The sequence below is a fragment of the Agelaius tricolor genome, unplaced genomic scaffold (assembly GCF_023055355.1).
Source record: "Agelaius tricolor isolate 1412-34295 unplaced genomic scaffold, bAgeTri1.0.p SCAF_30, whole genome shotgun sequence".
In the NCBI taxonomy this organism is placed as follows: Eukaryota; Metazoa; Chordata; class Aves; order Passeriformes; family Icteridae; genus Agelaius; species Agelaius tricolor.
This window is the reverse complement of record NW_027269290.1, coordinates 5,760,717-5,787,293: the sequence shown is the minus strand read 5'-3', so window position 1 is coordinate 5,787,293 and position 26,577 is coordinate 5,760,717. Positions and strand designations below refer to the sequence as shown.

Sequence of the window (26,577 nt, the reverse complement as noted above, 5' to 3'; positions counted from 1 at the left end):
CTGCTCCAGCGGTGTCACCGTGCCCCGGGTCCCCAGCGCTGCGAGGGGGTTTGGGAGCAGCACCCGGGTGCTGGATTGGGCCCAGCCCCCTCTCGGAGTTTTGGGGCCTCTCTGCAGATGTCTGGGTGCAATATCTGGGTGCAGATGTTTGGGTGCAGTATCTGGGTGCAGATGTTTGGGTGCAGCAGCCCGGTGCTGGTTTGGGTGCTGCACCCTGACACAGCTCTGCTCCCCCAGGGGCTCCGGGGACCCTGTCCCTGCTGTGGGATGGGATGTCGGGGTGTCACGGGGGTGTCACGGGAGTGTCACGGGGGTGTCACGGGGGTGTCACGGGGGTGTCACGGGGCGGATTTGGAGGTGTTGGGGTCACCAGTGCAGCCTCTCGCTGTTCCCATCTGTAAATGGGGCTCAGCGCGCCTGTCCTGCCTCTGCCCCGCGCGTTGAACTCCATGTTCCGAGCGCTCTTTCCCCACCCGGCCGCCCCTGCGCGTGTCCCCAGTCCCGCCGTGCCTCAGTTTCCCCGCCGCTCCCCCCTTTCCCCAGCCCCGCAGCTTCGCTGCGCGCAGGGGACTGAACGCGGCAGAAACCAATTAGCGCAGGCATTAATGAGCAAAACGCGGGGAGGGGGGCCCAAAGAACCGCGGGGTACGGGGGAAGGGAGGAGGCTCCATCCAGCGGGGTGCTCCAACCAGCGAGGGGAGACCCCCCCCCCAAAAAAAACCCCCCCAAAACAACTCCGGCGATCGAGCGGGGGGCGCGGGGGGGGATGCTCGGGCGGGGAAAGCGGCTGCACCTGCTTTAGAGGAACTATGGTAGGGCGGCCGGCGCCCGCCCCGCGCCGCCGCCGCGCCCGCGCCGCCGCCGCGCCGAGCCGGACCTGAGAGCGCGGCCACGGCCCGGCCGGCCCCGGCTGCCCGCGCCCAGCCCCGCACGGAGCTCCGCGGCACGGAGCCCCCCGGCCCGGCCATGCCGCGCCGCCTCTGAGCTCCGGCCCCGCCGCGCCCGCCCCGTCCAAGTTTGGGGAAGGTGCCGGTGCGGGGAGGGCTGCGCTGGGCTGGCGGGGGAAGCAGCGGCGCGGCTCATGCCCGCCCCGGAGCCCGGCGAGCGGCGCGACCAGGTGGGTGCGAGCGGCGCGGGATCCCTTCCCACCCCATCCCATCCCATCCCGTCCGCGGGTGTCCCCCGGGCCGGGATCCCCCCGGCAGGTGCGGGGGGCTCGGGCTGTGGTGTCCCCCCCGTCCCCGGTGTCCCCTCGGTGCCCCCCGGGCGGGCCGTGCCCCGCGCTCGGCCGCGCCGCGCTCGGAAGTTTTGTTACGGCGCCCGGACAAAGGGAGCGGGGCCGGCGCTGGGGGAGCCGGGGCTCGGCGGGGCGCGGGGGGCACCGAGCGTTCCCCGGGGGGGGCGCGGGGGTCCCACTGCGCTCCGAGCAGCGCGGGGGTCCCGGTTTGTGCGGGGCTGCCCCGCTCCGGGCGGGCGCGGGGGTCCCGGTGCGTGCGGGGCTGCCCCGCTCCGGGCGGGCGCGGGGGTCGCCGCCGCCCCCGAGGCGTTTTGGGCGGCCGGTAACCGGGAAGAGAGGGAGGGGGGGGGTCGCAGCCCCCTCGGCGAAGGAGGGGTCGGGCCCCGGGAAAGTTGCGCTGCCGCCGGCACAGCCGCGCTGCCGGTGCCGGATCCGGACCCGCCTCCGCTTCGGGGGTCCCGCACCCCCCGAGGGGGCAGCGCACCGGGGTAGGGGGGGGCCCGGCCGCCCCTGCCCTGCAGCCGCCCCAGCGCTCCCTTTGTTGGTGCTTCCCATTTCCTCCCCATCTTTTTCCTTTCTCTCCGGCAGTTTTGGTTTAATTCCGGCTGCTGGAGGGGCTCGGGTGGGATTTCCCCCCCCCCCTTTTTTTTTTTTCCCCCCTTCTCCATCACATTTTAACTCAGCCTCGACCCGCCGCCGCTTGGGCCCGGGGGGGGTGTGATTCCCTCCTTGGAGAGAAATCCGTAAGTCTGCCCCAAGTTTTGCAATTCCTGCGAGAAGCAGCAGCAGCCGCCGCCGTCCCCGACAACCTGCAGCCTGCCCGGCCGTCGCTCCCGCAGCGCCCTGGGAAAATCCAGCGCCGCGTCCAAAACCCTAACCCAGACCGCAAGGTGAGGGAGAGGAGGACGAGGCACGGCTTCGGATGGAGCTGGAGAATATTCCCGAGAAACCCCCGCAGGTTTGGATTCCGGAGGGGCTGACGGCAGCCGGCTGCCCCGCGGCTCGCCCGCGCCTGGGTTTCACCCGCTTGTAAAGTTTGCGGGGGTTCCGTGCGCCTTTGTTTGGACGGGGAGAGAGGTTGGGGAGGCTTTTCCAAGCATTTTGGGGTGGGTCTCTCTAACCAGGACACGACGCCCGGTGCCGCGGGGGCTCAGCGGGGACGCTGCCGGTGATACCGACAGTGATAACGTGTTCGGGAAGTTTTTATTACGGAGCATCGTCTTCTGGGAGTTCCGAAATTCCCGGGCAGACAGCGTGTGCTGGCTCACCAGGAACCCTGGATCAGCCTCCGGCAACATCCCCTTCCCACCGCGGTGTCCGCCGTCGTTGCGATGCTCTCCCGGCGCTGGCAAAGTTCAGGGATTTCTATTCTTCCCCGCTCCTCCGTGGGATAAACAAACGCGCCTCTGTCTGCTCTGCCCTCTCCCCCTCTCCGGGAGGAAAGGGCACTTCGGGAAGTGCCGAGGATGGCTCTGGATGTTTCTTTGGGTGGAGGAAATCTGGTTTGAGTTGGCAGGCGCGTTCGGAGGTGTGGATGGGAGAGAACAAGTGGAGCGTAATTGGGTTTTCTTTTCTCCGTTTGGGAGCGATGCTGGTTTCTCTTTCCCCGTTTAAAACGCAACCAAGCCAAGGGCCGTGTGTTTCCCCCTCTCTCCCTCCTGTGCACTTTTTAATACAAATGAAAAATGTGCGGAGGAGAAAGCGGGAATAATTCACCAACCCCACTTTGCCCAGGAGTCGTGGTTGGGAAGTGCCCGCTTGGAAAACTTGCGCTGAGATTATTCTTTTTTTCTTTTCTGCTGCTCTTAATGTAGTCCTGGAGGAATTCCTGTCCGAATTCCTGCCTGGGATCACTCCTCAGCTTCAGGCAGCTCTTCCCTCCCCATCACTTGATACCCCAAGATTTTCCTTTTCCCACCCTCCACCCCAACTTCCATCGGATTAAGACCTCACTTCTCCGCGGGCGTCGTAAAGCTGTGGGGCAGACAATAAAATTGTTATTAGTTTCTGTATTAAAAGGTTGGGTTGTTTTTAACCCAAACCAGAAGGAGGATTTACTTTTACAAATTTCTGCTGGTGTGTTAAAAATTTACACGGAGAATACGCTCCGTGGAGAGCAGGGATTTGATGTTAAATCAACCCAACATGTGTCTCAGGCAGGCGGCGTGACCCGGTCCCGGGTGTCGGCAGGGATGTGTTCCCTTTCATGCCTCCCCATATCCTCGATTAAAACACAGCAAAGTCTCAGGGTTTTCCAGAATCTTAACACTCTAAATTAAGGATTTTAATTTTTTTTTTTTTTTAATTGCCGCCCCACCTTAAAGTCCATCAAAAATAAATCTAACAAGCTCCAGGAGCGGGTGGGTGGAGGAAATAATCAGGTTTGGAAAAATTACTCTGCTCTCCCCCTTTTTTACTTAATTTTTTTCTCCTTCAGGTGGCTTAAATCGAACTGGGAAAGGGGAAAATGTGGGGGAGAAGGGGCAGAATTCCCTGTGCCAAACCAGGGAGCTTTGTCAGGGCTGTGGAGCCCTGGGAGGCTCCGGCTCCTCCTGCCCTTTGTGGTGTGGGATTGGGGGCTGTGGAGAAGATCCCGGAGCCCTCTGCTCCCGGGATCTCCCAGAAATACCACTGGGAACTGCTGCTTTGAGCTGCTCCCCGTTTTATTCTCATGTGGAATTTTAATTTATTATTTGCTGGGGATGTTTTGGTTTTTTTTTTTGTGGATCTCCCCCCATCCCAAAGCCCCTTTTTAACGGGATTCTCAGTGTGGGGATGGGGTGCGTCCGTACCCGGCCGGATCGAGCATCGCTGGCAGGTAAAATACAAAATCCAAAGTGGCACCACCGAGCAGCACAAAGTTGGATTTGATGGGGGGGGAAAAGTGCAGGAGAACGGGATCAGTGTGGAAAATCCCCCTCCCCAGCCCCTGCACCCCGGGATGCGTCGCCCAGCAGGGTCAGGGAAGGAGGAGGCGAGGGGTGGGCAGGGGGGAAAGGCTGAGCAAACGGAGCGAGGTGGAATAAAACGGATTAAAGTTGCTGCTGGGGGAGGTGGGGAAGGGGCTGGAGAAGCAGATAATATCCAAAATATCTGTAAAATCCGTGTCCAGACCCGCTGTCCTGCCTGGAAACCAGGCAGCCGTAGGTTTTCCATCCCCTTTGGAAAGGGAAGAGCAGGGAGCATTCAGAAAGAAATAAACCAACAACAACAACAACAACAACAAAAAAAAAATCAGTGCAATGTATAAAACCAAGTGACACTAAAATATCTCCTCGGGCCCTCGGCCTTTCTCTCCTAATAACCCGGCAGGAATGCGAGTGCACTCAGTTGTGAAGTTGCTGCCCGGAGAGCCCGGGAGCTTTTCTTTTCCGCCGCTGGCTCGGGGGATGCTTTGAGTCTGCTGATGTTTGTGTCTCGCTGTGGGGCTGGGGAGGGGCCGGGGGGCTCTGCCTTTCAGGGTTTTCTCTCCTTTGATAATTTTTTTTTTTTTTCACCCCCCCCTTCTTCCATCCTTTTTTTCTCTTTTCTTGTCGGTCCGGCGGGGAGCGGGGCCGGAGGGGGAGAGTTGTGGGGTTGGGATTGCCTTTGTGGCAGCAAGGTGGGGGGCAACGGGAACAGGCTCATTCTTCCCACCGGGGAAAGGCGGGAGGAGAAGCCTGGAGGTCCCTGGGTTTATAACTCATACACATTTATGGCTCCTTGCCTTTCCCTTCGCTGTGGGGTTTGGGAGCCTGAAGGGTTTGGGGAAATTCTCTTGTTTCGGGAAGGGAGGGCTGTGATGGGTTTTTTTCCCCCCTTCATCCCTGTGGGTTTGAAGCCCAGCAGAGCGCTGGGATGGCACTGGCAAGGTGGGTTTGGGGTCTCCAGGGGTTGTTCCCCATTTTTGGGTGTAGGGGGGGATCCCACCTCCTCCTCCAGGGCCACCCTGGGTTTTTGCTCTGCTCCCAAAATGACCCCGCCACCGCCTCAGCGTCACCTGCCACTTCTGGAAGTGGGAACTTGAAATTCCCTGTCCCTTCCCCTCTGCTTTGCAGCTCCTGCAGCACGGACAGGGGGATTCTGCAGGGTGGGGAGCTCACTCCTGCTCCGTGGGCATCTCCCCGCAGAGGGATGAGCAATGGTAGCAGGAGAGGGAAGGAAAAAGAGAGAAAATAAAACCACTCAGAGCTTGGAATTTCCGTGTGTTTGCCTCGGAAGGTGTAAAAATCCTCCGTGAGCCACTCCTGGATGCACCTGATTGAAACTCAGGGGGAGCAGCTGGCTCGGAAATAACCCCAGGGGCTGGGACGTGGCCCCTACACGGAGCTGGTGACACCTGGGGTGGCCCCAGAGCCCCCTGAGTGGCTCTGGGGCTGTGACCAGCAGCACTGGCTCCTGGGCCAGCTCAGGGCAAGGACTTGCACCCATTTTATCTCTTACAAAACCTCCTTGTGCTGCACCTTTTCAAGTCAAACAGAACTTGTAGATCAAGATGGGGCCGGGCACAGCTTGAAAAACTTCCTAATTTTTTTTTTTCTTTTTTTTTTTCCTCCCCCCCCCCCCTCCAAGTGTTTGGGAGATGAAATCCAGCCAAGACGCCGCTTGAGGGTTTGTTTTTGTTTTTTACAAACTTTTCCTAATTTAAACGGCTCTTGGCGTGGCTCAGCACGAAATGTGTTGCGGTGATCCGGCTGCCCGTGACAAAAACGTGCTTGGAAATGGAATGGCATCAGGGAAAAGGGAGAAAGGAGAGGCAGGAGAAGCAGAGCAGGAGGCAGGGAGAGATCCAAAGCCACGATTTATTTCGTGGGGATCCTGCTGGAGCAGGGATGAGCTGCAGGGAAGTCATTAAGGGATTCCTGCGCCACAGGCGCGGGGTTGGCACCGGGATGCGCAGGGGAAAGGAGCCTGGCACAAGTCTGGATCCTTTCTCCCGGGGTTTATTTGATTTTTAAGGAGAAGCCAGGCTGTGTTTGCAGCCTGTTGTGCCCTGGTCTCTCTGGGGTGGAGCATTGTGGCGTTGCCAGCCCCGGTGACACTTCCCGGCGGCTCCGTGCCCTGGCAAGTTGGCAGCAGCTGTTGGCAGCGTGTTCCTGTGGAGGCTGTCCCTCCTCCTGCATTGTGGAGCCAGGTTGGCAGCAAAACCAGGGGTTTTTCCCTGGGAGAATAAAGGAGCAGAGGGTGGATGTGGAGGAAGTCTCACCTTGCTCTGCTCGGGGCTCCGCGCTGGGTCTGTCGGAGGAAGAAGTCGGGGTAATAAAATGGTTTGATGGAAGATTCTTTTCAAAACTGTGGGAAAGTGCACAAAAAAAATTTAAGGTGACAGAGGAGGAAAAAAATCCCATGGGGAGGGGGTGATTTGGAGGTGATTTGGAAGTGGTTTTTTTCTGCCTCGTTGGGAAAACTCCTCCGGAGCTGGAATGGGCAGATGGGGCTGGGGAGCACCGGGATGGCCCCGGCTGGAGCAGGAGGAGGAGGAGGAGGAAAAGGAAGAGGAGGAAGCCCCAGTGGGATGGGTTTGTGCTGGGGGTGCTGTCAGGCTGTGTTTGGCAGCTCGGGGAGGTGCTGCTCCTGTTCCCACAGCCATGGAGCCGTGGCCGGGAGGAGCCGCTCGCCCGGAGCAGGGGCTCAGGAACGGCTCCTTGGAACAGCCCTTGGCCAGAGCTGGGCTTATCCATGGGGATTTCACTGCTCCAGGGCTGATAAAGGCACAAAATCAGTGCCATTCCAGGTTCCTGGCTGAGCATCCCAGTGCCAGCTTCCCTCGGGATCTGTCAGCTCTGATCCCAAACCCTCCCCTTGCTTTCTCCGAGTTCTGCTTTATTCCACAACCTGTAGATTTTAGGTGAGTGATTTTCTTTCTGCTGTTTGTTGTGAGTCTGGGAGCTGCACGTGTGGATGGGACCACCTTGGAGGAGCTGCTGTGGATTGGGAAAAGATGCCTTGGAAAAGAGGGAACAGTGGAGGAGGGCTGGAGGTCGGAGGCTTCATGCAGAATACAAGGCCAGGATTGTGCAGTGGAGCCAGGGATGAGCTGGGATCCCGGATTCCCAGCAGTTCCTTCCATCTGGAGGCCTCTTGGGTTCACATTCCTGCCTCTCCTGGGTGTCTGCCATGCCTGGGAGTGGGGATGTGCCCCCCGTGCCCTTCTGCTGGTGCTCCTGGAGCTGGCACTGGGCTCACAGCTCCATTGCTGCCTCCCATGCCATGCCAGGATCACAGCACATCCCTGGGGATGGGGGTTCCAGCACAGGGCACCCCAGCTTGCCCACAGCATCCTGGAGCTGCTGGGAGGGTGCTCCTGGAGCAGGGATGACCCCACAACCTGCAGGGACCTGGGAGAAGGGAATGCCTGGCAGGGATCATCCCAGGATGGGGCAGCTGTGCCCCACTGCAGCCTCAGGAAAAGCTTTTGTGGCTCAGGGTGTGCACAGCGAGGTTGGAGGAGCCACCCAGGGTGAGGGGACAACTTGTGGCAGGAAATAACCTGGCCCAGCTGAAATTCCTCGCTGAGGATCCAGAGTTTTGGGCTGATCTGGGCGGGAATATTGGGCAGAGACCTTGTGCTGGGCAGGGGAGAAGAGCTCTCCTGTGTCCCCTCTGGGTGCCACCTGCCAGGCTGTGTGTCCCTTGTCCCAGCAGGGAGGGAGGTGCTGGGGAGCTCTGTGTCCCCAGGAGGGTTCCTGGCACCCAGCAGGCTGCTCCTTCCTCCAGGCAGTGGGAGGGAAATTCCCTGGAGCGTGGGGTAACTGGGATGGGGAGGAGAAACACGGCATCACCAGGCCTGTTAGAAACAGAAAAAGAGCAAATAAAGGCATGGGGAGAAGTGTCCTGTAAGTTTTGAGGCAGGAAATGTTAATTTTGGAAATGTGCTGGGCCCAGCAGAGCTGCAAACCCCTGGATTTTTACCGAGGTGGATTCAGGTGGGATTATAAAGCCTCCAGCTTTGCCTTTCTCTGGGATTATTTCCCGAAAATTTACATTTCTCCTTTACGCCCCAACCTGCTTTCCCTGCAGCTTCCTGGATGGATTTTTATCCTGCATTTCTGGGATGGGGTTGGGTTTGTGGGCAGGGCAGGGTCTCCCATCCCTATCCCCTGCTGCCCTGCCCCGTGTTCAGCCCAAGCAGGGTTTGGGGAGCCAGGATGCCACAGATCTTCCCCATTTAATAAATCAAACCCTCAAAATCCACAGGAATTCCTCGTTTGGAAAACAAAAGGGGCCCTTGTCACCTGCTGGGTGGGTAAAGCTGGGGCTGGGGGGTGAGGAGGAGGAGGGTGATGCTCCTGCTCATCCCATTGCTCCCAGCTTGTCTCAGCCTCTTGGAACTCGTGGTCTGGGGTTCTCATCCTCAGTTCTGCCTCTCTGGCAGGACCCATTCCTGTCCTTCTGTCCCCAAGGCACCCGGGGTTTGTAGAGGGTCTGGGTTTGGCAGCAGAGCCCTTGTTCCCCCCTGGAGGTGAAGGAGAGGAAGAATTGGGGCAGATCTCTGTAATTATGGCTTTTTGTGCATATTGGGGAAGGGAGATTCCCTCCCTGTGCTCTCGAGAGGAACAGGTGAAGGGAAATGTCCAAAAATCCATCCAGGGAAGGGAATTCTGGCTGAGCTCTGCTCCCGTGGCTCAGCACAACCCTCACTCCATCCCCTTTTTCCAAAGTGACAGGAGTGGGATTTGGGCTGGAACTGGGATTTGACATTCCCAGAGTCAAACCCAGAGGTGCCAGGGGCTGCAGGGTCCAGCTCAGCCCTTTCCCATGGGATGGGTCTCAGGGCTGGGCTCTGCATCCTGAGGGATGCTCAGGACCCTCTGGATGCAGCCCACAGCCCTGTCTGGGTTATTCCCACTTCTCCTTTTAACCCAGGTTTTATTCATAAAAGGATACAGGGCTGTTCCCAAACCCCTTGAAATCTTTCCCTTGATTCTGCTGGGCTCCCACTGAACAAATTCCATTTTCCCTGGGAAGTGGAGCCGTGGCTCCAAATCTGGGTCAGACTTTGGAGCTGTGGGAGCAGCCCATGGACCAAACCCCTCCTCATCCCTGCACCCATGGACCAAACCCCTCCTCATCCCTGCATCCATGGACCAAACCCCTCCTCATCCCTGCATCCACAGGTTTTCCAGTGGCTCTGACGCCGGCACTGCTTGGAATCAGGAATGCTGGAGAGATCCCCCTGCTCTGTGGGGCTGGGGGTTTAAAATCCTCCCTGAGGAAGGGTCTGCTCCCTTTGGGAATGCAGAGGGAGGGAGTTTGGCAGGTGAGGGGGTGGTTTGGGGGCAGCTGCTGGCTCTGGGAGGGTCAGTGCTGGCTGGTCCCTCGTGTCCCCACCGTGCCAGAGCAGGGGATGAGTCAAGAGCGCTGCTGCTGCTGCTGCTGCTGCTGCTGAAATTCCAGCTGTAAATTTGGGATGGAAACAGAGCTATGCTTATCCCTCTGGGGAAAGGATGGAGGGACAGACCCCTGTCCCCTCAGAGGGGACAAACAGCTCCTTCCACTGCAGCCTGGGGTCCTTCCCAAGTGCTCTGGGAATGAGCACAAATTGCTGGGTTTATCTGGAGGTTTAGAATAATAATAGAATAATAATAGAAAACTCCTGGCAGTGGGCAGGACTGTGCTGGGGCTGAGAGGACATGGGGGACACAGGGATGTGGCTCATGTCCCTGAGGGATTTGGTGTCCCCAGCTGTGTCCTCTTCACAGTTTGTCTGATTCTGTATCCTGGTGTTGTTGCCTTCCCTCACCACGGTGTGATGATTTTTGGCTTGGGGACAACAGGAGACATCCCCTGGCTTGGTACCCTGCCTGTGGCAGCCCCTGTGACCCCCTGTCCTGCAGTGGGTGACCTCAGTGCTCTCTGCCCACCCAGGGACAATTTGGGGACAGTTCTGTGTGCCCCTGTCTCACGGGAGATGTGGGCAGAGGATGTGACCGGATTGTGGAGGAGCGGCGCCAGCAGCGACTCCGGGGCTGTGCTGTGGCTGCTGTGACACCCAGAGGGGACAAAGGTGACACCCAGAGGGTGGGCACCCAGCCCCAGGTGGGCCCCCTCACCTGTGACCCCATGCCAGAGCCCTCAGCTGGGGATTTTTGGGATCTCCCCTAAAAAAGCAGCTTCCAGTTGTCTGGTGGTGAGTCCTGCTCAGGCAGGGGATGCGTTGGGAGCCAGGTGGGCACCAGGGACCTTGAACCCCTCCTTGCCCCAGCACCCCAAGGTGCTCACAGGACCCCAGGACTGCAGGAGGGTGACAGCAGTTGGTGAATCATTATTTAATATTTTTAAAGGATGAGGGTTATTTTTAGGAGGGGTGGAGGGAGCCCAGTTCCTGGGAATAATCCCTGGGATTTGCACAGTGCTCTGTGTCCCACAGCAGTGGGAAGGTGCTGGGCTTTCCTTGGCCACTGAGCTGGAGCAGGAGCAGCCACCTGGGGACCAGGATACCCTAAAGTTGGGCTTCAGGACCTCACCATTCCCAGGAGGACAAGCAGGGATTCAGGACATGGATTCCCCCTTGCCCAGCTCTGTCCCAGTCCAGCAGGATGTGCTGGGTTTGGAAGACGCCGCTGTCGCCGAGCTGGGGATGCTCAGGAGCCTGGATGGATCAGCACGGCCTGGGAATGCTGGGTGTGACCCTGGAGCCATGCTGTGGGACCAGAGCCCTTCCCTGTGTGCCAGGCTGGCATCCAGAGGGACGCTGGAGCTGTGGCTGAGGTTTGCTGCCATCCCTGAGGGATCCATCCACGCTGGGCTGGGCTGGGCGGCACCTCCCGGATTCCCCATGAAGAGCCACAGAGGGGGACATTCCTGGGAAGAGGACATTCCTGGGAAGAGGACATTCCTGGGACGAGGACATTCCTGGGAAGAGGATGTGGTGGCTGGACATGGCTCATCCAGGTGACACCAAGAAGGGGACCCCGGTGACCTTCTGACTTCAGCACAGGTGGGAAGCGCTTCCCGCAGCCAAGGGATGCTCCTGCCTCTCCTGCTCCCTTCCCAACGCCTCAAATATGAAATGCAGCATCCACTCCCCTCCACGGGCACCCAGCAGCGTTCCCAGATCCCAGCACAGCCCTGCTGAGCATGCTGCTTCCCAGATTTTAGTGGAGAAATCTCCGGGGTTATTCCCAGCCGAGCTGCCGGGAGCCGTGTTCGTCCGCGGGGCTGGGTTTGCTCCGTGGGGGTGGCAGGTGCCCAGAGAAAGCAGGAGATGCTGAGGCTGCCCGTGGAGAAGCCAGGCTGTGCAGGAATAAAATCAGGGAAGCTGCTTGGAAGTGTGGAACCAGGCTCTGGCAGGGCTGTGAGACAGAGCCGGCCTCGGGTCACGCTGCCTCCGATCGGGATGCGAAGAAAAATGGACTTCAGACCAGGAGTTTGAAAATGCCCAAGGACAGTTCTTGCCCCCACTGCTTTTCTTCTTCTCCCTCCTCATGAGCAGCATAATTTCTGGATGGAAACCAGGCCTCTTCCTGCATAGAAATGGGATTTGCCATGGAAAGCATCGGGGAGTGCATTAACCAGAGCTTTTTCCGGATGAATTTTTGCACAGACACGACGGAGTCTGGGAAAACTTGTGGCATCCGAGTTCCTCCCTCCTGCTCCATAGGTACCATGCCTGTTTTTTCTTCCCCTCTGGATTATTTGAAGGCCAGGAGAGACTTGTAGTAACTTCCAGTCTGACTCCCCATGAACTCAGCTGGAAAATTGCGCTCGGGGTAGGACATGAGAGGCCGAGCCCGAGCCCTGGCATCCAGAGTGTCCCTCACCTGCTCCAGGGCATTTCTTCCTCCCTGGCTCCATCCTTGCCCTTTTCAGCCTCTCCTGAGGGGATGGGGAGTGGGGAGCTCCTGGAGTTTGGGGTTTATTTTGATTTAAGAGCTTCCCCCATCGCTCCCCTTTTGTGGGAGCTTTCGCCTTTGCAGGGATCGAGTCAGGACATTTTCCCGTGTCCCTGCTCTTCCTCCCTGCCACAGGGCAGTGTCCTTGAGCCTCCATCCAAGAGGAAGATGCCTCCTCTTCCTCAGGTGTCCCAGGCTCTGGGAGGCAGGTGTGGGACCATCCTGGTTGGGAGGAGAGGGGATTTTGGCCAGAGCTTTCCGTGTGCTCCCGGTGGGATGAGGGCTCTGGTGTCTGCAGCAGGAATTCCAGGTGGGATTTGCACCAGGGGGATGTGTCCCCAGTGTGTGAGTGTCAAAAAAAGTGTGAGCTGGGCACTGGGCATGAGGGAGAGGCTTGAACCGAGCTGGAATTTACGGGGAGATGCTGGAAAAACCTTTGGAAAACTGGTGTGGGTGATGCTGTGTTGGTTGCTGCTCTATCCCACACCAGCAATGGGAGCTGCTGGCAATTATTTTAATGGGATTTTGGGGGAATTGTGCTGAAAACCTCATCCCAAATCCTAAAACCCTCATCCCGTGTGGAAGCACGGAGCGGTGGATGGGAGTTGTGCGTGATGGGAATCTCACTTTATCCTGTGGGTTTGGGATTTTTTTTTTTTCTCTGGGAGTTTGGAGGGTTTTTTTTTTTATTATTTTATTTTGTTCCCTCAGAAATTTTTTCCCCACCGTCTTCATTATCATTTTTGTTAATTAGATTGTGCTGGGAAACAGTCTCTATTGAAAAGCAAAAAGCTCTGAGATGGGTTTTTCCAAGTGCGGCTGCGTTCCGGGGCTGGGAGAAGGACGGGGAGGGGGAGAGCTTGAAAGAAATATAAAATTTAAAAAAAATATAATTTCTTTATAAAAGCTCTTTAAAAAGAAAACCCCGGGCCCCCTTCCCCCACCATGGCCACCTCCCCTCTTCTCCCCCCCCTCCCCAATTAAACGATTTGAATTTCCACGTTAACCGCTTGGTGCTTCCTCGGCGCCTCAGATGATTAGAAAGGGATATTCATTTATGCCTTTTAAACGCCGCCCCGATTAAAATCAGAGAGATTTTTTCCTTCATCAAAATCTAACATCCTTGAAAAATTAATTTGATGCCTCTTGTTATCAATTAATTGAATCTCGTTGGGAGAGAGGCTCGTGCGGCGGGTGGTTGGAGCCGGCCCTTCTGTTCTTAGTTGCTTTCCCCCCTCTCCGCTCCCTTCCGCTGCTTCCAAACACTGGGACATTATAAAACTCGGCCTTTTCTTTCTTTTTTTTTTTTATATTTTATTTTAAATATATTATTTTTACTCATCTCATAAAATAAAATAAATGAATCAAACTTGCTCTCGCTCTCTCTCTCTCTCTGTCTCCCCGCCCTCATCCTCCATTCCCCCTGAGTTCCTCTCGGATGAAAGACCCTTTTTTCCCTTCCTTTCTCTCATCCCTCTTTCCTATAACTTCTGAGAAAGGGGGAGAGAAAGAAAAGTTGGGGCTTTTAGCAATTTCTCGGCGGCCAAGGTCCGTCTTTCTTCCTTTCTTTAACGGGGGATATTGGATATTTCATTTGAATCTCCTTTTTTTCAATTAAAAGTGCCCCGTTCCTTCTCTTCCAGCTGCTCCATTCTCCTGCCCTGGCTCGGCAGCCGGAGAAGCGATTTTCCTTTCTTTAATATTTCAGCTCTTCCCCTGAGACGGGCTGCCTGCCTTATTTTTTTTTTTTTAATAGACTTTTTCTCCCTCTATTAAACTTTTCCAATCTTCGTCCCTTTATTTTTTTTCCCTTCCCACCTCTTTAAACAAAAAAAAAAAAAGAAAAAAAAACCACCAAAAAAAAATCCAGGAAAAGTTATAAAATGGGAAGAACTGGGTCATTCAGGAAGTTATTGAAATAACTTCAAAATTAGGCTTCACTTTCACTCTCCTTGGAGTGGTTCTGCCTTTGGATCCAGTCTCCTCCCTGGTGGCTCTGTTATTGATGTCCAGGTGGGAATTTGGGCTTGGAGGTGTTGGGGGATCACCCAGATGAGAGCAGAGAGGTGGTTTTGGGTTTCTTTGAGGGAGGGATCTGGCATGGGGATTTCATGGGGGTGTCCCATCCAAGGGCTCCTCAGGGATGCTGAGGGGATGTGTCCCCCCAGCCCGGTGCCCCAAGGGGTGATTCGGTGTCAGGACCCCGGTGTCACCTCCCCCTGTGCCCTGCACTGTCCCCTCACCTCTTGTGCCCAGCTGGGTTTGGGATCTGGCAGCTGAGAGGCTCTCCCAGCCCTTCCTGTCCTCACTGAGGGGCCTCTCCTGCTCCTCTGCGGGGTCACCAAGGATTTTGGGGCTGGGGAGAGGGTGACCCTGATCCATGTGCACAGAAGGGAGTTTTGGGATCTCTGAATTCCCATTTGGATTGTGTTGGGCTGAAGGAGAGCAAGTTTTTAGGGGCATGAGAAATGAGGGGATGCAGGGCTGGACGTGGCACTGTGGTGGCTCATGTGGCTCCATGGGGGCTTCCTGGATTTTGGGGAGTGCCCCTGGCCTTGCTCCCAGTGGGAATCCTACAGGATTTGGGCACTGGGCCTGCATCCCAGACTGATGGGGCAGAGGTGCCAGACCTGTATCCGAGCATGATGGGACACAGGTGCTGGTCCTGCATCCCAAACTGATGGGACACAGGTACCAAACCTTTATCCTGTCCCACTGGGACACAGGAGCTGCATCCCAACCTCATGGAACACAGGTATGGGACCTTCCACCACACCTAATGGGGCACAGGAGCTGGACCTGCATCCCATCCTGATGGGACACAGGTGTTGGACCTTCAGCCACACCTGATGGGGCACAGATACCAAACCTGACCCATTGGGACACAGGTTCTGGTTCTGCATCCCAACCCACCAGGACATGGGTACCAAACCTGCATCCCTACCTGATGGGAAGCAGGTTCTGGATCTGCATCCTGACCTGATGGGACACAGGCACTGGACCTACATCCCAACCTAATGGGGCTTTGATACCAAACCTTCATCCTGACACATTGGGACATGGATACCAGACCTGCATCCCCACCTGATGGGACACAGGTGCTGGATCTGCATCCCAACCTGATGGGGCTTGAGTACCAAACCTTCATCCTGACCCACTGGGACATGGATACCAAACCTGCATCCCAATCTAACGGGATATGGGTACCAAACCTTCATCCTGGCTCAGTGGGACACAGGTACCAGACCTGCATCCCCACCTGATGGGACACACTGGGACCAGACCTGCATCCCAATTTGGTGGGATATGGGTACCAAACCTTCATCCTGACCCACTGGGACATGGATAGCAGACCTGCATCCCAGTCTAATGGGATATGGGTACCAAACCTTCATCCTGGCTCAGTGGGACACGTGTACCAGACCTGCATCCCTACCTGATGGGACACAGGTGCTGGATCTGCATCCTGACCCACTGGGACCAGACCTGCATCCCAATTTGGTGGGATATGGGTACCAAACCTTCATCCTGGCTCAGTGGGACACGGGTACCAGACCTGCATCCCCACCTGATGGGACACAGGTGTTGGACCTACATCCTGGCCCACAGGCTGCTCCATCACCCCAGCAGTGATCCAGAGACCACCAGCACCCACCGAGGGGCTGCCCCCGGGTCCCCACGTGTGGTGGCTCCGGAGCAGCGAGGTGGGAGCCCCGTGCTCCACGTCACTATTTAATTAGACGTCCCTGATTAACAAAACTTGGCGTTAGGCTTCCTCCTGCCCTCATCTTTCCTGGCTCCGAATCAATGGCTTTGATATGCTAATTAGGGAGTAATTTAATTTCAAAAGGCCGCAATTAACAAGGGTGTTGTGGACATGCTGTAGTTAAGCGGCGTAATCTAATTTGCATTAGTAACAAGCAGGGACTAATTAGAAGCTTAATTAGACACTTAGACGGCTCTTGTGTTTACTTTCTTAATGAGATGGAGTGGGGTTCCTTTTTTTTTTTAATCTTTTCAAGAGCACAGCGAGGGAAGCGGGGATGGAGCAGGATGGGGCAGCCGGGCACGTGCTCCAGGATGGAGCAGCAGCCCCGCGGTCCCAGCACCGGCCTGGCCACCTCCAGCCAGTCCCACACCCACTCTGGGAGGGGTTTTGTGTTCCTCGAAGCTTGGAAGGGAACGGGAGAGGTGCCAGGCAGGTGTTGGTGTCCCTGGGAACGTGTGGGGTGGGTGTGGGATCTCCTGTGGGGTTGGGGCAGCTCTGGAGATCAAGGGATGCTTTGGGGGTGACAGGTTTTGGAAATGCAAGTGGGGCTTCCCATGTTGGAGTCTTCACACTTCCAGGTGCTCTCCAGCTCTCTGAGTGAGCTGATCCAAGGATCCCCCATTTTTTGGGGGGCAGGAGACCCTCGCTGTGGTTCTCAGCAAAGGTTCCTCACTGCCTGCCAGTCCCTGGTGCCCACAAGTGTGGCTGGGCTGGGCTGGCACCGAGGCAGGTGAGGAGAGCCAGGGGGTGAAGGTGAAGCACCAGAGGTTGGCTCTTCCCAAAGAAGTTGCTGGGAGCGAGATGAAAGTGGGAGATGAAAGTGCCCAGAGGTGAGATCCCATTAAAGCAGTGCCTGGGCTTAGCCGGTCCCTGGTTCCTTAAATATCTTCTAATTTACAGTAATGCTCCGGATTCCTCTCAGCTCCCCCAGACTTTTATTTTAATCCCCTTTCCACATTTCCATGTGTTTATGTGTTAATTAAAGGGTAAAAAGCCACTCTTGGAGCAATCCTGGGCTGCTGCTTCTCTCCCAGCGAAGCCTTTTGGGATTAGCAGCCGCTTCCTGAAGCCTCGCGGTGCCGGAGCAGGACGGGCAGGTTGCTCAACTTTTTGTAGCTGGGAGCAGATCCAGTGCCTGGGATCCAGCTTTTCTGAGTCCTCTTCTCCTTCCAGCTGTGCAGAAGAGCATCCTGCAGATTTCTGAGGGCTCTGGGGGGGGTTTGCTGGGTCTCTGCTCCTTTGGGATCCGCTGGTACCCAGGGCCTGCTCCCCTCCGTGTCCTGGCCAGGCTGGAGCTGGGAGGAAGGCTCTGGAATGCTGCTTTGGGACTGGGATGACTCTGGAATACTGCTTTGGGACTGGGATGTGGTGGGAGGGGTGGCAACAGCCTCTGGAAGGTCTCAGTGTCAGTTTGTGTGTCACCTGTGCTCGTGGGGAGTTTTCCCAGTGGTGTTTCCCACTGTTATTCCTCATCCCTCCCTCTTGGCTGATGGTTTAGGAGCTCTTGGAGTTTGTGGCCGGGGACACTCAGGGCAAGGTAACCCACAGTGGTTGTGGATGGGGACTCAAGGACAGGGACAGCAGGGTGGATGGAGGTGACACTGGATCCGTGCGTGGCCCACGAAGGGCAGCCCAAAATTACGGAGCCGCCGAGGAAAATGAAAAGTAGGGAAAGCTGCTGAAATTGGTGTTGGGGCAGTGGTTTCTGAGGAGCTCGTGGCGTGGCTGTGGCTGTTCCAGCAAGGTCCTGGGGGCTGGGAAATGCCATTGAATTCTCCTGTCCTTGGAATCAGGTGGAGCAGTGGCATCGCTTGGGACAGGTCTGGACGGCCCGAAATTCCTTGGGAGTTTTTTTTGGGGGGAAATCGCTGCTTCATCTGCTCTTGCTGCGCCTAAAATCCCACATCCATTGCTTGGAGCCCACGGTTTTGGCCACCTCCGTGTTCATCCTTCCCTTCTGGAAGGCTCGGTGGCAGTGCCAGGCTCCCTGGCACGGTGTCCCCACGGGAATCGTGGCACACACGGTGGGAGCCGCGTCCCCAGCCCCTGCTCCAGCCCCTCCCTCCCAGGGAAGCTCCGGGCATCCATCAGCCTGTTAATTGCGCTAATTAGAGAGTGCGGAGGTGTTAATTGGAAAACCCTGGGATGGTGCCTGTTTGCGGGAGGGATGGATGTCAATAAAGCGGGATTGATGACTGGGATGGAGCGTGCTCCGCGCAGGTTAGCGGCGAGTCGGGGGATGTCAAGGAAATGTTACTGCTCAGATGAAGCAATTGTTAATTAAAAGCCGCGGTAATTAATACACCCTCGTTGCCATATGGTCCTGCCGAAGGCATGGGGATTCGTTGCTCCGTTTGTAATTCTCCGTTTCCTTCCCTTTGTCCTGCGGAAGGTGCGTGGTTGGATAAAAGGGGGGAACAAAAAACGCAGAGCGGTGGTTCAGCGAGTCTGAAATGGTAATTAATGGTAATTAACGATCCATTTGTGCAGCTTCTGTTGCTGTTGCCGTTGGAGGGGGCTCCTCCCTCCCCTTTTAACCAAACCCACCCTTTCCCTCTGGATGTGGGTGTTGTTGGATCTTCCCGCTGACTGTCTGGGCTCCGTCCCTGCCTCTGTGCCTGGGGGAAGGTCTGATCCTGCCGAGCCCCTCTGGATGCCGTGGAGGAGAATCCCTGGAACCCTGCTCGTGTTTGAACTGCGAGGGATGAGCAGCAGGGGCTGGGATGCTGCGGATCCCTCCCGGCTCTGTGCAGGGCTGCACGTGTGCTCTGGCATCGTTCAGCCCGGCTCTGCTCTTCCCACTCATCCCAGATCCGTCCTGGCTGGAAAAGTGCTTGTTCCTAATTTAAATCCACTTTATAACCTCGCAGACACCGGCTTCGTTTTTATTTTCCCCCCACTCGCCCCTTTTTTTTTTTTTCTTTAAGGTTTTGAAAAACTTTTTATAGGAATGGAAATATTTCCATTATTATGATGATGACTTTCTTTTATGACTTCCCTCGCAGCGTTGTTGGGATCCCAGACACTCCAGCATCCCAGAGGGGTTTGGGAACGGGAAGTGGAGTTTTACAGGACTTGGAGAGGGAGCTCAGCTGGCCCGGTGTCCCCAGCTCCGGGAATCACCCGGGCTGCAGGAATCTGCTCCAGCATCCCGCCTCTGGCAGGGGCTGGAACCACCAGAGCGAGCCCACGGCTCCTCCACCAGCAGAGATTTCCTCCTAATTCCCAACAGTGAAACTCCAGTTTATGCCCAAAGCCAGGAAAGTTTTATATCCTTTCCAAAACCGTCTTTTTTCTTTTTTTTTTCTTTTTTTTTTGGCCTTTTTTAATACTTCCTGTTGTAACTCTGGATATTCCTGTTCTCCATGTAAAAGTCAAAGCCCTGCTGGAATCCTGATGAGTTTCTGACCCTGGTGATGCCGTTGGAGTGTCGGACACGAAGCGTTCCCCGTGGGGCCTCGTGGATTTCAGAGGGAAAGCGGGAATAGGAACAGCAATAATTTCATATTTCTGAACTTGAAATCCTTGAGATTCCAAGTGGGGAAGGAAATAATGTCGTTTTAAGGAAAAAAGTGAGGGGTCTATTCCCGATTTTTGCTGCTGAGGCAGCATCCTGTAGGCATCCCATGGTTGGGCAGCTGCTCCAACCAAACCCAAATCCCAGCCATGCCCTTAACCTTGAGCTGTCCCACAGCCACCGGTGTGTCACCCCCAGAGCCCTGGGACAGTGGGAGGGAGCCAGGAGCTCCCCTTGGGAATGGATGTCACTCATATCCCCTGCGGAAATGACTTTTGAAATGCAGATAATCTCCAACATGCAAATGAGCAGCTCACTGCTCGCTGTTTAATATGAATGATCAGCCCCTGAATAGCGATTATTACACGCCACATTTCAGCAATTATGTTGTTCCTGGTTTGTCTCGCTGCCTTTTGGGGTGTGGAGGGGGGAAACAGGGAAGAAAAGAGGGTGGAAAGAGAAAGGGGGGTGGTGTTTTTTCATCCCATCCCTCTGGTTTTGTTCCCGTCTTGTTACGAACTCCGTGAGCGGTGGTGGGTGAGCGCCGAGCCCGTGCTGGTGGGATGGAGGGCTGTGGAAATAAAAACTGCTTGTCCATGGAGGAGAGAGACCCTCGCTCCTGGGTGGATTCCGTGCTGCCCCTTTTCTGTCTCAGGGCTGGATGTGGCAGAGACCAGCGCTGGGGTGTGCTGGTCCTGTTTCCTCCAGTGCCAGCCCAAATCCAGGAGTTTTCTCCCAGAAAAAGGCACCCTCATCTTCACAACCACCAACCTGCCACTCATCCAAGCCCACTGAGCAAAAGCTGGGAGAAGGGAAAGATTTTCCAACCTCTGTTCCGCTGGGCTCTCATTCCCACATCCCAGCTCTGCCGTTCCTTTGGGTTTCCTCAGCCTGGCACCTTCTGCCAGGTGGTTCTTCCAGCTGGGAAGTGGTGGTTTGCTGGGAGATGAAGCATTTGGAGGGAATGTTTCGATTTTGTTAGGATTTTTCAGGGTGGAATCTGAGGTGCGTCTTGCTGGGGCTTTGGGTGTGCTCTCGCCATGAAATTCTTTGGGATTTGGGGAAAACAAACGGATTCCTGGAGCTCTGTGTCTTGCTGGGGCTTCAGGTGTGCTCTCGCCATGAAATACTTGGGATTTGGGGAAAACAGATTCCTGGAGATCTGTGTCTTGCTGGGGCTTTGGGTGTGCTCTCATCATTAAATACTTTGGATTTGGGGAAAACAAACGGATTCCTGTATTCCTGTAGTTCTGTGTCTTGCACCAGGCTCAGGGAAAGCTGGAACTGTGGGTTTTCCTAAGGACTGGGTTGCACTGGCTTTGCCTAGGGACGTGCACCGTGTTTGCAGAAGCTCCACATTTTATTTTTTGGGGGCGAACCGAACGCAACTAAAACCCAACGCGGTTTGATCCCCATCCCACCGGGATCTCAGCCCCCGTTCTCAGGCTCTTCTCTCCCCTCTCTAGGTCCTGCTAGCGAGTCATGATGGTTGAATCTGCCTCGGAGACGATCCGCTCCACGCCCTCGGCGCAGAACGGGGTGAGCAGCCTGAGCAATCAGCCCGATGGCGGCGGCGGCAGTGGCGGCGGCCCCGGGGGCGGCGGCGGCGGCCGCGACGGAGCCGCCGGAGCCGAGGCCAACGGAGAGATGAGCCCCGTGGAGCTCCTGCACTTCCAGCAGCAGCAGGTAATTCAGGGAAACCTGTTCCTTCAAGCCTGGCTTGCACAGGCAGCAGGTCCTGGATGGATGTTTGGGGACAACATTGGGTTTTGCCGGGATTTGTGCTCGGGGTTGGGTTGCACCAGGTTTGGCCATTCGTGGTTGAGGTGCCTCAAAAATCAGGGGTTTGTCCTTGTCCTACGTTCCTTGGGAAGCAGAGCCCATCCATCCAAACCTGTTCCTTCAAGCCTGGCTTGCACAGGCAGCGGGGTTCCGCAAGGATGCGGTTTGGGGACAACATCGGGTTTTGCCGTGATTTGTGCTCGGGGTTGGGTTGCACCAGGTTTGGCCATTTGTGGTTGAGGTGCCCCAAAAATCAGGGGTTTGTCCCTTGTCCCACATTCCTTGGGAAGCAGAGCCCATCCATCCAAACCTGCTGGTTTTTTCCTGCCTGCTCTGCTCCCCATCAATCCGCAGGGCTGAGACACCAAAAACCCTTGGCAGTAACACCAGGAGCGGGTCCTGCCTGAGAGGATTTTGGTTTTCCAGGAGCTGCTTTCCCATTCCCAGCACTCCTGGAGATTGAACCTCACTCACAGGACACGTGTGACAGTGACATTGTGTGCAGCAGCTCTGGATGTGCCCTTGGGGTAGCCCCTGCCACACGTGTCCCCTCTCAGCCCTGGGGACATGCCTGCAGCTCACCTTTCCAAACAAACTTTGGCAAAAAAACATCAATTTCCCTGCTCGGCTACTAAATAAGGCAATGATCCCTCTCCTCGTACGGAGATCGCCTCCCTGAGCCATAAATTCCAGCGTGAAAGCTGTAAAAAATTGCTGTGTCTGATACTTTAGTAGGGAGTGCTGTAAATCCATTACCTGGATAACAGGCGTTCCGCACGCCGCTAAGCCCCTGTTCCCCGCATCCAAAGGGTAATCATGCGTGTAATGCTGCTGCCAGTGCCCCTCTGAGGAGCTCCCTGCTCTCCCTCCTGGAATTCCAGCGGATAACGGGAGATCCGTGTCCCCCCCCAGCCAAAAAGATGCAAATCGTGGCTGTGAAATGGGGGATCTCCTCCAGAAAATCGGGATTTTCGTCCTTGTGGATGCTCCCGGTGGATGCTGCTGTTGTGGCATTTCTCCTGGTGGGAAGCTGGCTGCCATGTGGGATTATTAAAGCAGAGGGTTTGGTGAACTTCCAAAAAAACCAAGTGACACCTCCAGCGACAGCACCTGGGGAAGGGGGAGAACTTATCCCAGAGGATTATCCATCCATCTTCCTGCTTCAGGGAGCAAGGCTGAGCACCAGCTGGGGTCAGGAATAAATGTCCCCACAGCGGGAGTTTTGGACAATTAGGTGCTCGATGGAGGCTTTGCTCCATCCCCGCGAGCACCCAGCGTTCTCCCCGGGTTTTTGGATGGCTGGGCCGTTCAGTGTGCTCGCTCCCTCACCCTGGAATGGCAGCACTCCATCCTGATTCTCATTGAGCTTTATGAAATCTCCCCCAGAAACCTTGGGAGGCCTGCAGGGGTGGGAGCCCACGTTTCACCCTGGTGTGCCCAAAGCTCTGTGCCTGTGGGGATTTCTGTGCCCAGATTTGACCTTTTCCAGTGCCTGTGACCTCCCTGTTTTTACAAGTGTGAGGCCAGACAGGTCTTGGCAGGGAATTTTTGGGTTAAAGCTGCTCTCCAAGGGTGCTGCCTCGAGGTGGGTGAGATGTTGAGGCCATGGGGGTGCTGTGGGGTGCTCAGGGACCTTTTATTGGGGTGTCCCTCAACATTCCCTCATCCATCCCAATCCACGCCACTTCCCGGGGAGCCTGGAAGGGGAGAGCAGGGTGGAAAGGGCATCCTCCTCCCCTTCCTCCCTCCTCCTCCTCCTCTCCCTCCCTCTCCCCAGCCCGGGGGCTGGCGCTGGGGTTAAATCCCTGCATTTCAATGCTCGGGATGGGGCTGAAAAGCCTCAATAGCTCACAGCAGCTTTGTGCAGGGGCTGGCAGAGGGGAGAGGTCGCCCGGGGGCAGCCCCTGGCCCGGGACCCCTCCCCTGTCCCCGCTGTTGCTGTGGGAACGTGGAGGGACCTCCGGCACTGCCGGGCTCCAAAGGGATCTGCCAGGCTGGATCCCCCCGGAATTCCTGGGGGAGGAAGGAAAGGGAAAAGGGAAAGGAAAAAGAAAAGGGAGAGGGAAGGAAAAAGGGGAAAGGAGGCATGGGGTGATGGGAGTGGCACATCCCTGTGGTGGGGGATCCTCTGGATTTTTAGGAGTGGGAATGAAGCGCTGCTCAGCCACAATTTGGGGTTTTCCAGGGTGGTTTTTTTGCCGAATTGCTGCAAAGGATTCCAACTCGTAGCCAGCAGCTGGTGTATGAACCCATGGGGTGCGGAGAGATGGGATCAGTGCAGGTTTGGGGTGCAGGGAATGGGGGGAAAGGATGGGGAAAAAAATGGGGTCACTGCAGGTTTGGGGTGCAGGGAATGGGGGGAAAGGATGGGGAAAAAATCCTTGCAGACACAGCAGGAATTCCACATGGAGAATGCAAACCTCATGGAGCAGGGGTGTCCTGGCAGAAGCAAGGGGACAATCCCTGAGCCTGGCACCCCACGGGAGCTCCCTCCAGCTCTAAATCCATGGAAAAGGAGCCAGCTGGAAAATCCAGCTGCTCTGGCGTTGTTTGGGGTTGTTTTATGGCGCAAAAAATACCCAAAAAATTGCAGCGTGCTGCAGACGGACGTCAAAGAAACAGGGAGGAATAAACAAAAATAAGACTTGTTTTGGAGAAGGAGCAAACGGGACTTTTTTGGGAGTTGGGGAAGGGTGTGGAGGGGGAGGAGAGGCACTTTGCTGCCCTGGGAGAGATACCATTCCATAAAACATGTGATCACATCTCAAATATATTGTGTAATCCTCTATTATTAGGGTATTTAAGATAAAAACGAGGCCGGAGCACTTAAGTGAAACTCATCTCTCTCTTCACTTCCCTGATTCATATTTAATATTTCACTGAGGACAAATGCAGGAGCAGTTTTTCCTTTTTTCCCCCCTTTTTTGCCTCCCTTTCCCCCCATTTTTTTCCTCATTTTTTCCTAATATTGTCCTGGTTTTCCCCCTTTTTCTCCCCTTTTTTCTGCCTTTTTTCCCCTTTCCCCCTTCTCCCCCTTTTCCCTCATTTTCCCTCATTTTCCCCCTTTTTTTCCCCTTTTTTCCCATGGGATGGGATTGTCAGGAGGGTGTTCCTTGTCCTCTTAATTACTGGGGCTGGGTTTAACCCCTTCCCTGTGAGGATTGAGGAGTCAGGAGCAGAGGAATAAAATCCAGGAGCACTGGAGCAGGGTCAGAACAGCTGGGGCTGGGCCACAGACACGGAGCTGGGTGTAAAAAGGGATTTTTTTATTTTTATTTTTTTCATTTTCCTGTGAGGAATTGTGTCATTTTTTTTGCTCATTTGGATCTCTTGGAGCCATTTGGTTCTGGTTAAGCGAGGCCAGGGCTGGGCTGCTGGAAGTGCTCCTCAATATGGCATCATTTACTGTTAATATCCAGCTAAAAATATCCTTGTGTGTTGTTTTAATGGCTCTAATTCTGGAATGTGACGATGTCATTTTTATGAGGTTAGTGTAAAAAATCTTCCCTTTCTTTTTTACCATTTTTTTCAGCCCTTCCCAACCTCTCTCCACCCTCCAAAAGGATCAGAGGGAAAAGGGAAGATAAAAATTCCCTTCCTCCCTTTTTCCATGCAAAGTTCTTGCTTTAATGGAAATTTTCAGGTGTTTTTATTCTTTTTGGAAGGTAAAACACCATATAAAGCTGTGATCCAGGTGGAAAATCCCTCAGATGATTTTGGGCAGCTCTTCCCTGTTGGAATTAAAAACTCCATCCTCATAAAGTGAAAAATCTGGTAAATGAGGCACTTTCAGATACCCCAAGCAAGATTTTCCTTTGTCCTGGGATTATTTTGTGTTGATTTTTTGTGGGGGGAGGCTGTGACTCCTCCTTTTCAGATGACCCATGGATGTCTCCATGCTCTCCAAACTTTTTTTTGGAGTTCTTGACCCATTTCTTCCCAATCAGGAGGCCTCAGAGAGGCTCTGCTGGGGCAGGTTTTGAGGAGGAAAAGGCAGGGATGAGGATTAATCCCACATTAATCCAAGGTGTGGTGTGGGGCAGCTCTCCCTGGGCTATTCCAGGGCTGGAGCCAGGTTTGGGGTTTTTTTGTTTTTTTGGAGTTTGTTTTGTTTTTGTTTTGTTTTGGGGTTTTTTTGGTTTTTTGTTTTTGGTGGGTTTTTTGGGGGGTTGGGGTTTTTGTTTTTTTCTGTTTGTTTTTTGGGGTTTTTTTTTGTTTTGTTTTTGTTTTTTGGTTTGGTTTGGTTCTTTTCTGGTGTTTCCCCATGGCAGAAAGGGGAGTTTGTGATGTTTACCATGGAAAAGGTAAAAATCAGCCAAAATCTGCCCTTGCTGGGGTCTGGAGAAACATCCAGCACATCCAGGGGTGGAGGGGGAAAAATCAGAATAATCCTCAGGTAGGCTGGGTGGGAATTGGAAAATGAGGCTGCTCCCATGCTGGAGGATGTCTGGATTTGGGGATGGTTCAGAGAATTTGGGGATTTGGGGTCTGAGGGGAGGGATGAGCATCCCTGGGGGGATTCTGGGAGCAGGAAAACCTCCAGTGCTGTGGGAGCAGGTCCTGGCAGGGTGGGATTGGTCCCAGCATGGCTGGGCTGGTCATTGACCCCTTCCCCATCCCAGTGACACCTTCCAGCATCTCCCACCTCTCCCTGCAAGCCCAGGTGTGTTCCACATCCCAAGGAAGTTCTGGGCCTCCCCCAGCAATGTCCAGGTCCCCATCCTCTTCCTCATCCTGGAATGTGCTGCTCTTGGGGAGGGCAGAGCCAAACCACAGCAGCCCTGGCTGTGTCTGAGACAAACTTTTTCTGGGATCCTTTGCAAACTTTTTCTGGGATCTTTTGCAAACTTTTTCTGGGATCATCTGCAAACTTTTTTCTGGGATCATTTGGTGATCAGAGGGAGTTTGACACAAGGAATTTTTTCCCAATTCTGGCTGATGTGCTGATGACTCCTGGATAACACCAGGCATTGGGATATGTGTTGATTTTTATTTATAAATCATTTTCCCTCTGGTTCACAGAGGTAAAATCCCATCTAAAAATCCCATCTAAAATCCCATCTACTCCCACAGGAAAACTCTTCCTTCTGCTTCCCACCTCCTCAGCCCCAAGGAGAGGCTCTGACTGATGGAAACCTTCACCCCCCCACCACTGGGCTGCTCCTCCTGCCTTGTTGGGCAACAAATGCATCTGACAGGTGGCTCTGCATCCTGAAATTCCATCCTGGGTGCTCCACATGCTCTGTCCAGGTTTTCATCCCTGTCTGAGGGACCTGCATCAGGTTTCATCCCTGTCTGAGGGACCTGCAGCAGTTTCTATTCCTGTTTAAAGGACCTGCAGCAGTTTCTATTCCTGTTTGAAGGACCTGCAGCAGGTTCTATCTCTGTTTAAAGGACCTGCAGCAGGTTTCATCCCTGTCTGAGGGATCTTGCAGCAGGTTCCATCCCTGTTTGAGGG

The 26,577-nt window shown here is 55.1% G+C and overlaps 1 protein-coding gene across 1 annotated transcript in view; it reads left to right on the top strand.

Moving 5' to 3' along the window:
• Nucleotides 1-877: 877 nt before the first annotated feature.
• Nucleotides 878-26,577, top strand: part of FOXP4 (forkhead box P4) — a 59,828-nt gene continuing 34,128 nt past the window's right edge. The window contains exons 1-2 of the mRNA XM_071450125.1: nt 878-1,117; nt 20,804-21,023. Of these exons, the coding sequence (XP_071306226.1) occupies nt 20,820-21,023 (204 nt within the window). The 5' untranslated portion in view covers nt 878-1,117; nt 20,804-20,819. The remainder of the gene's footprint in view (nt 1,118-20,803; nt 21,024-26,577) is intronic.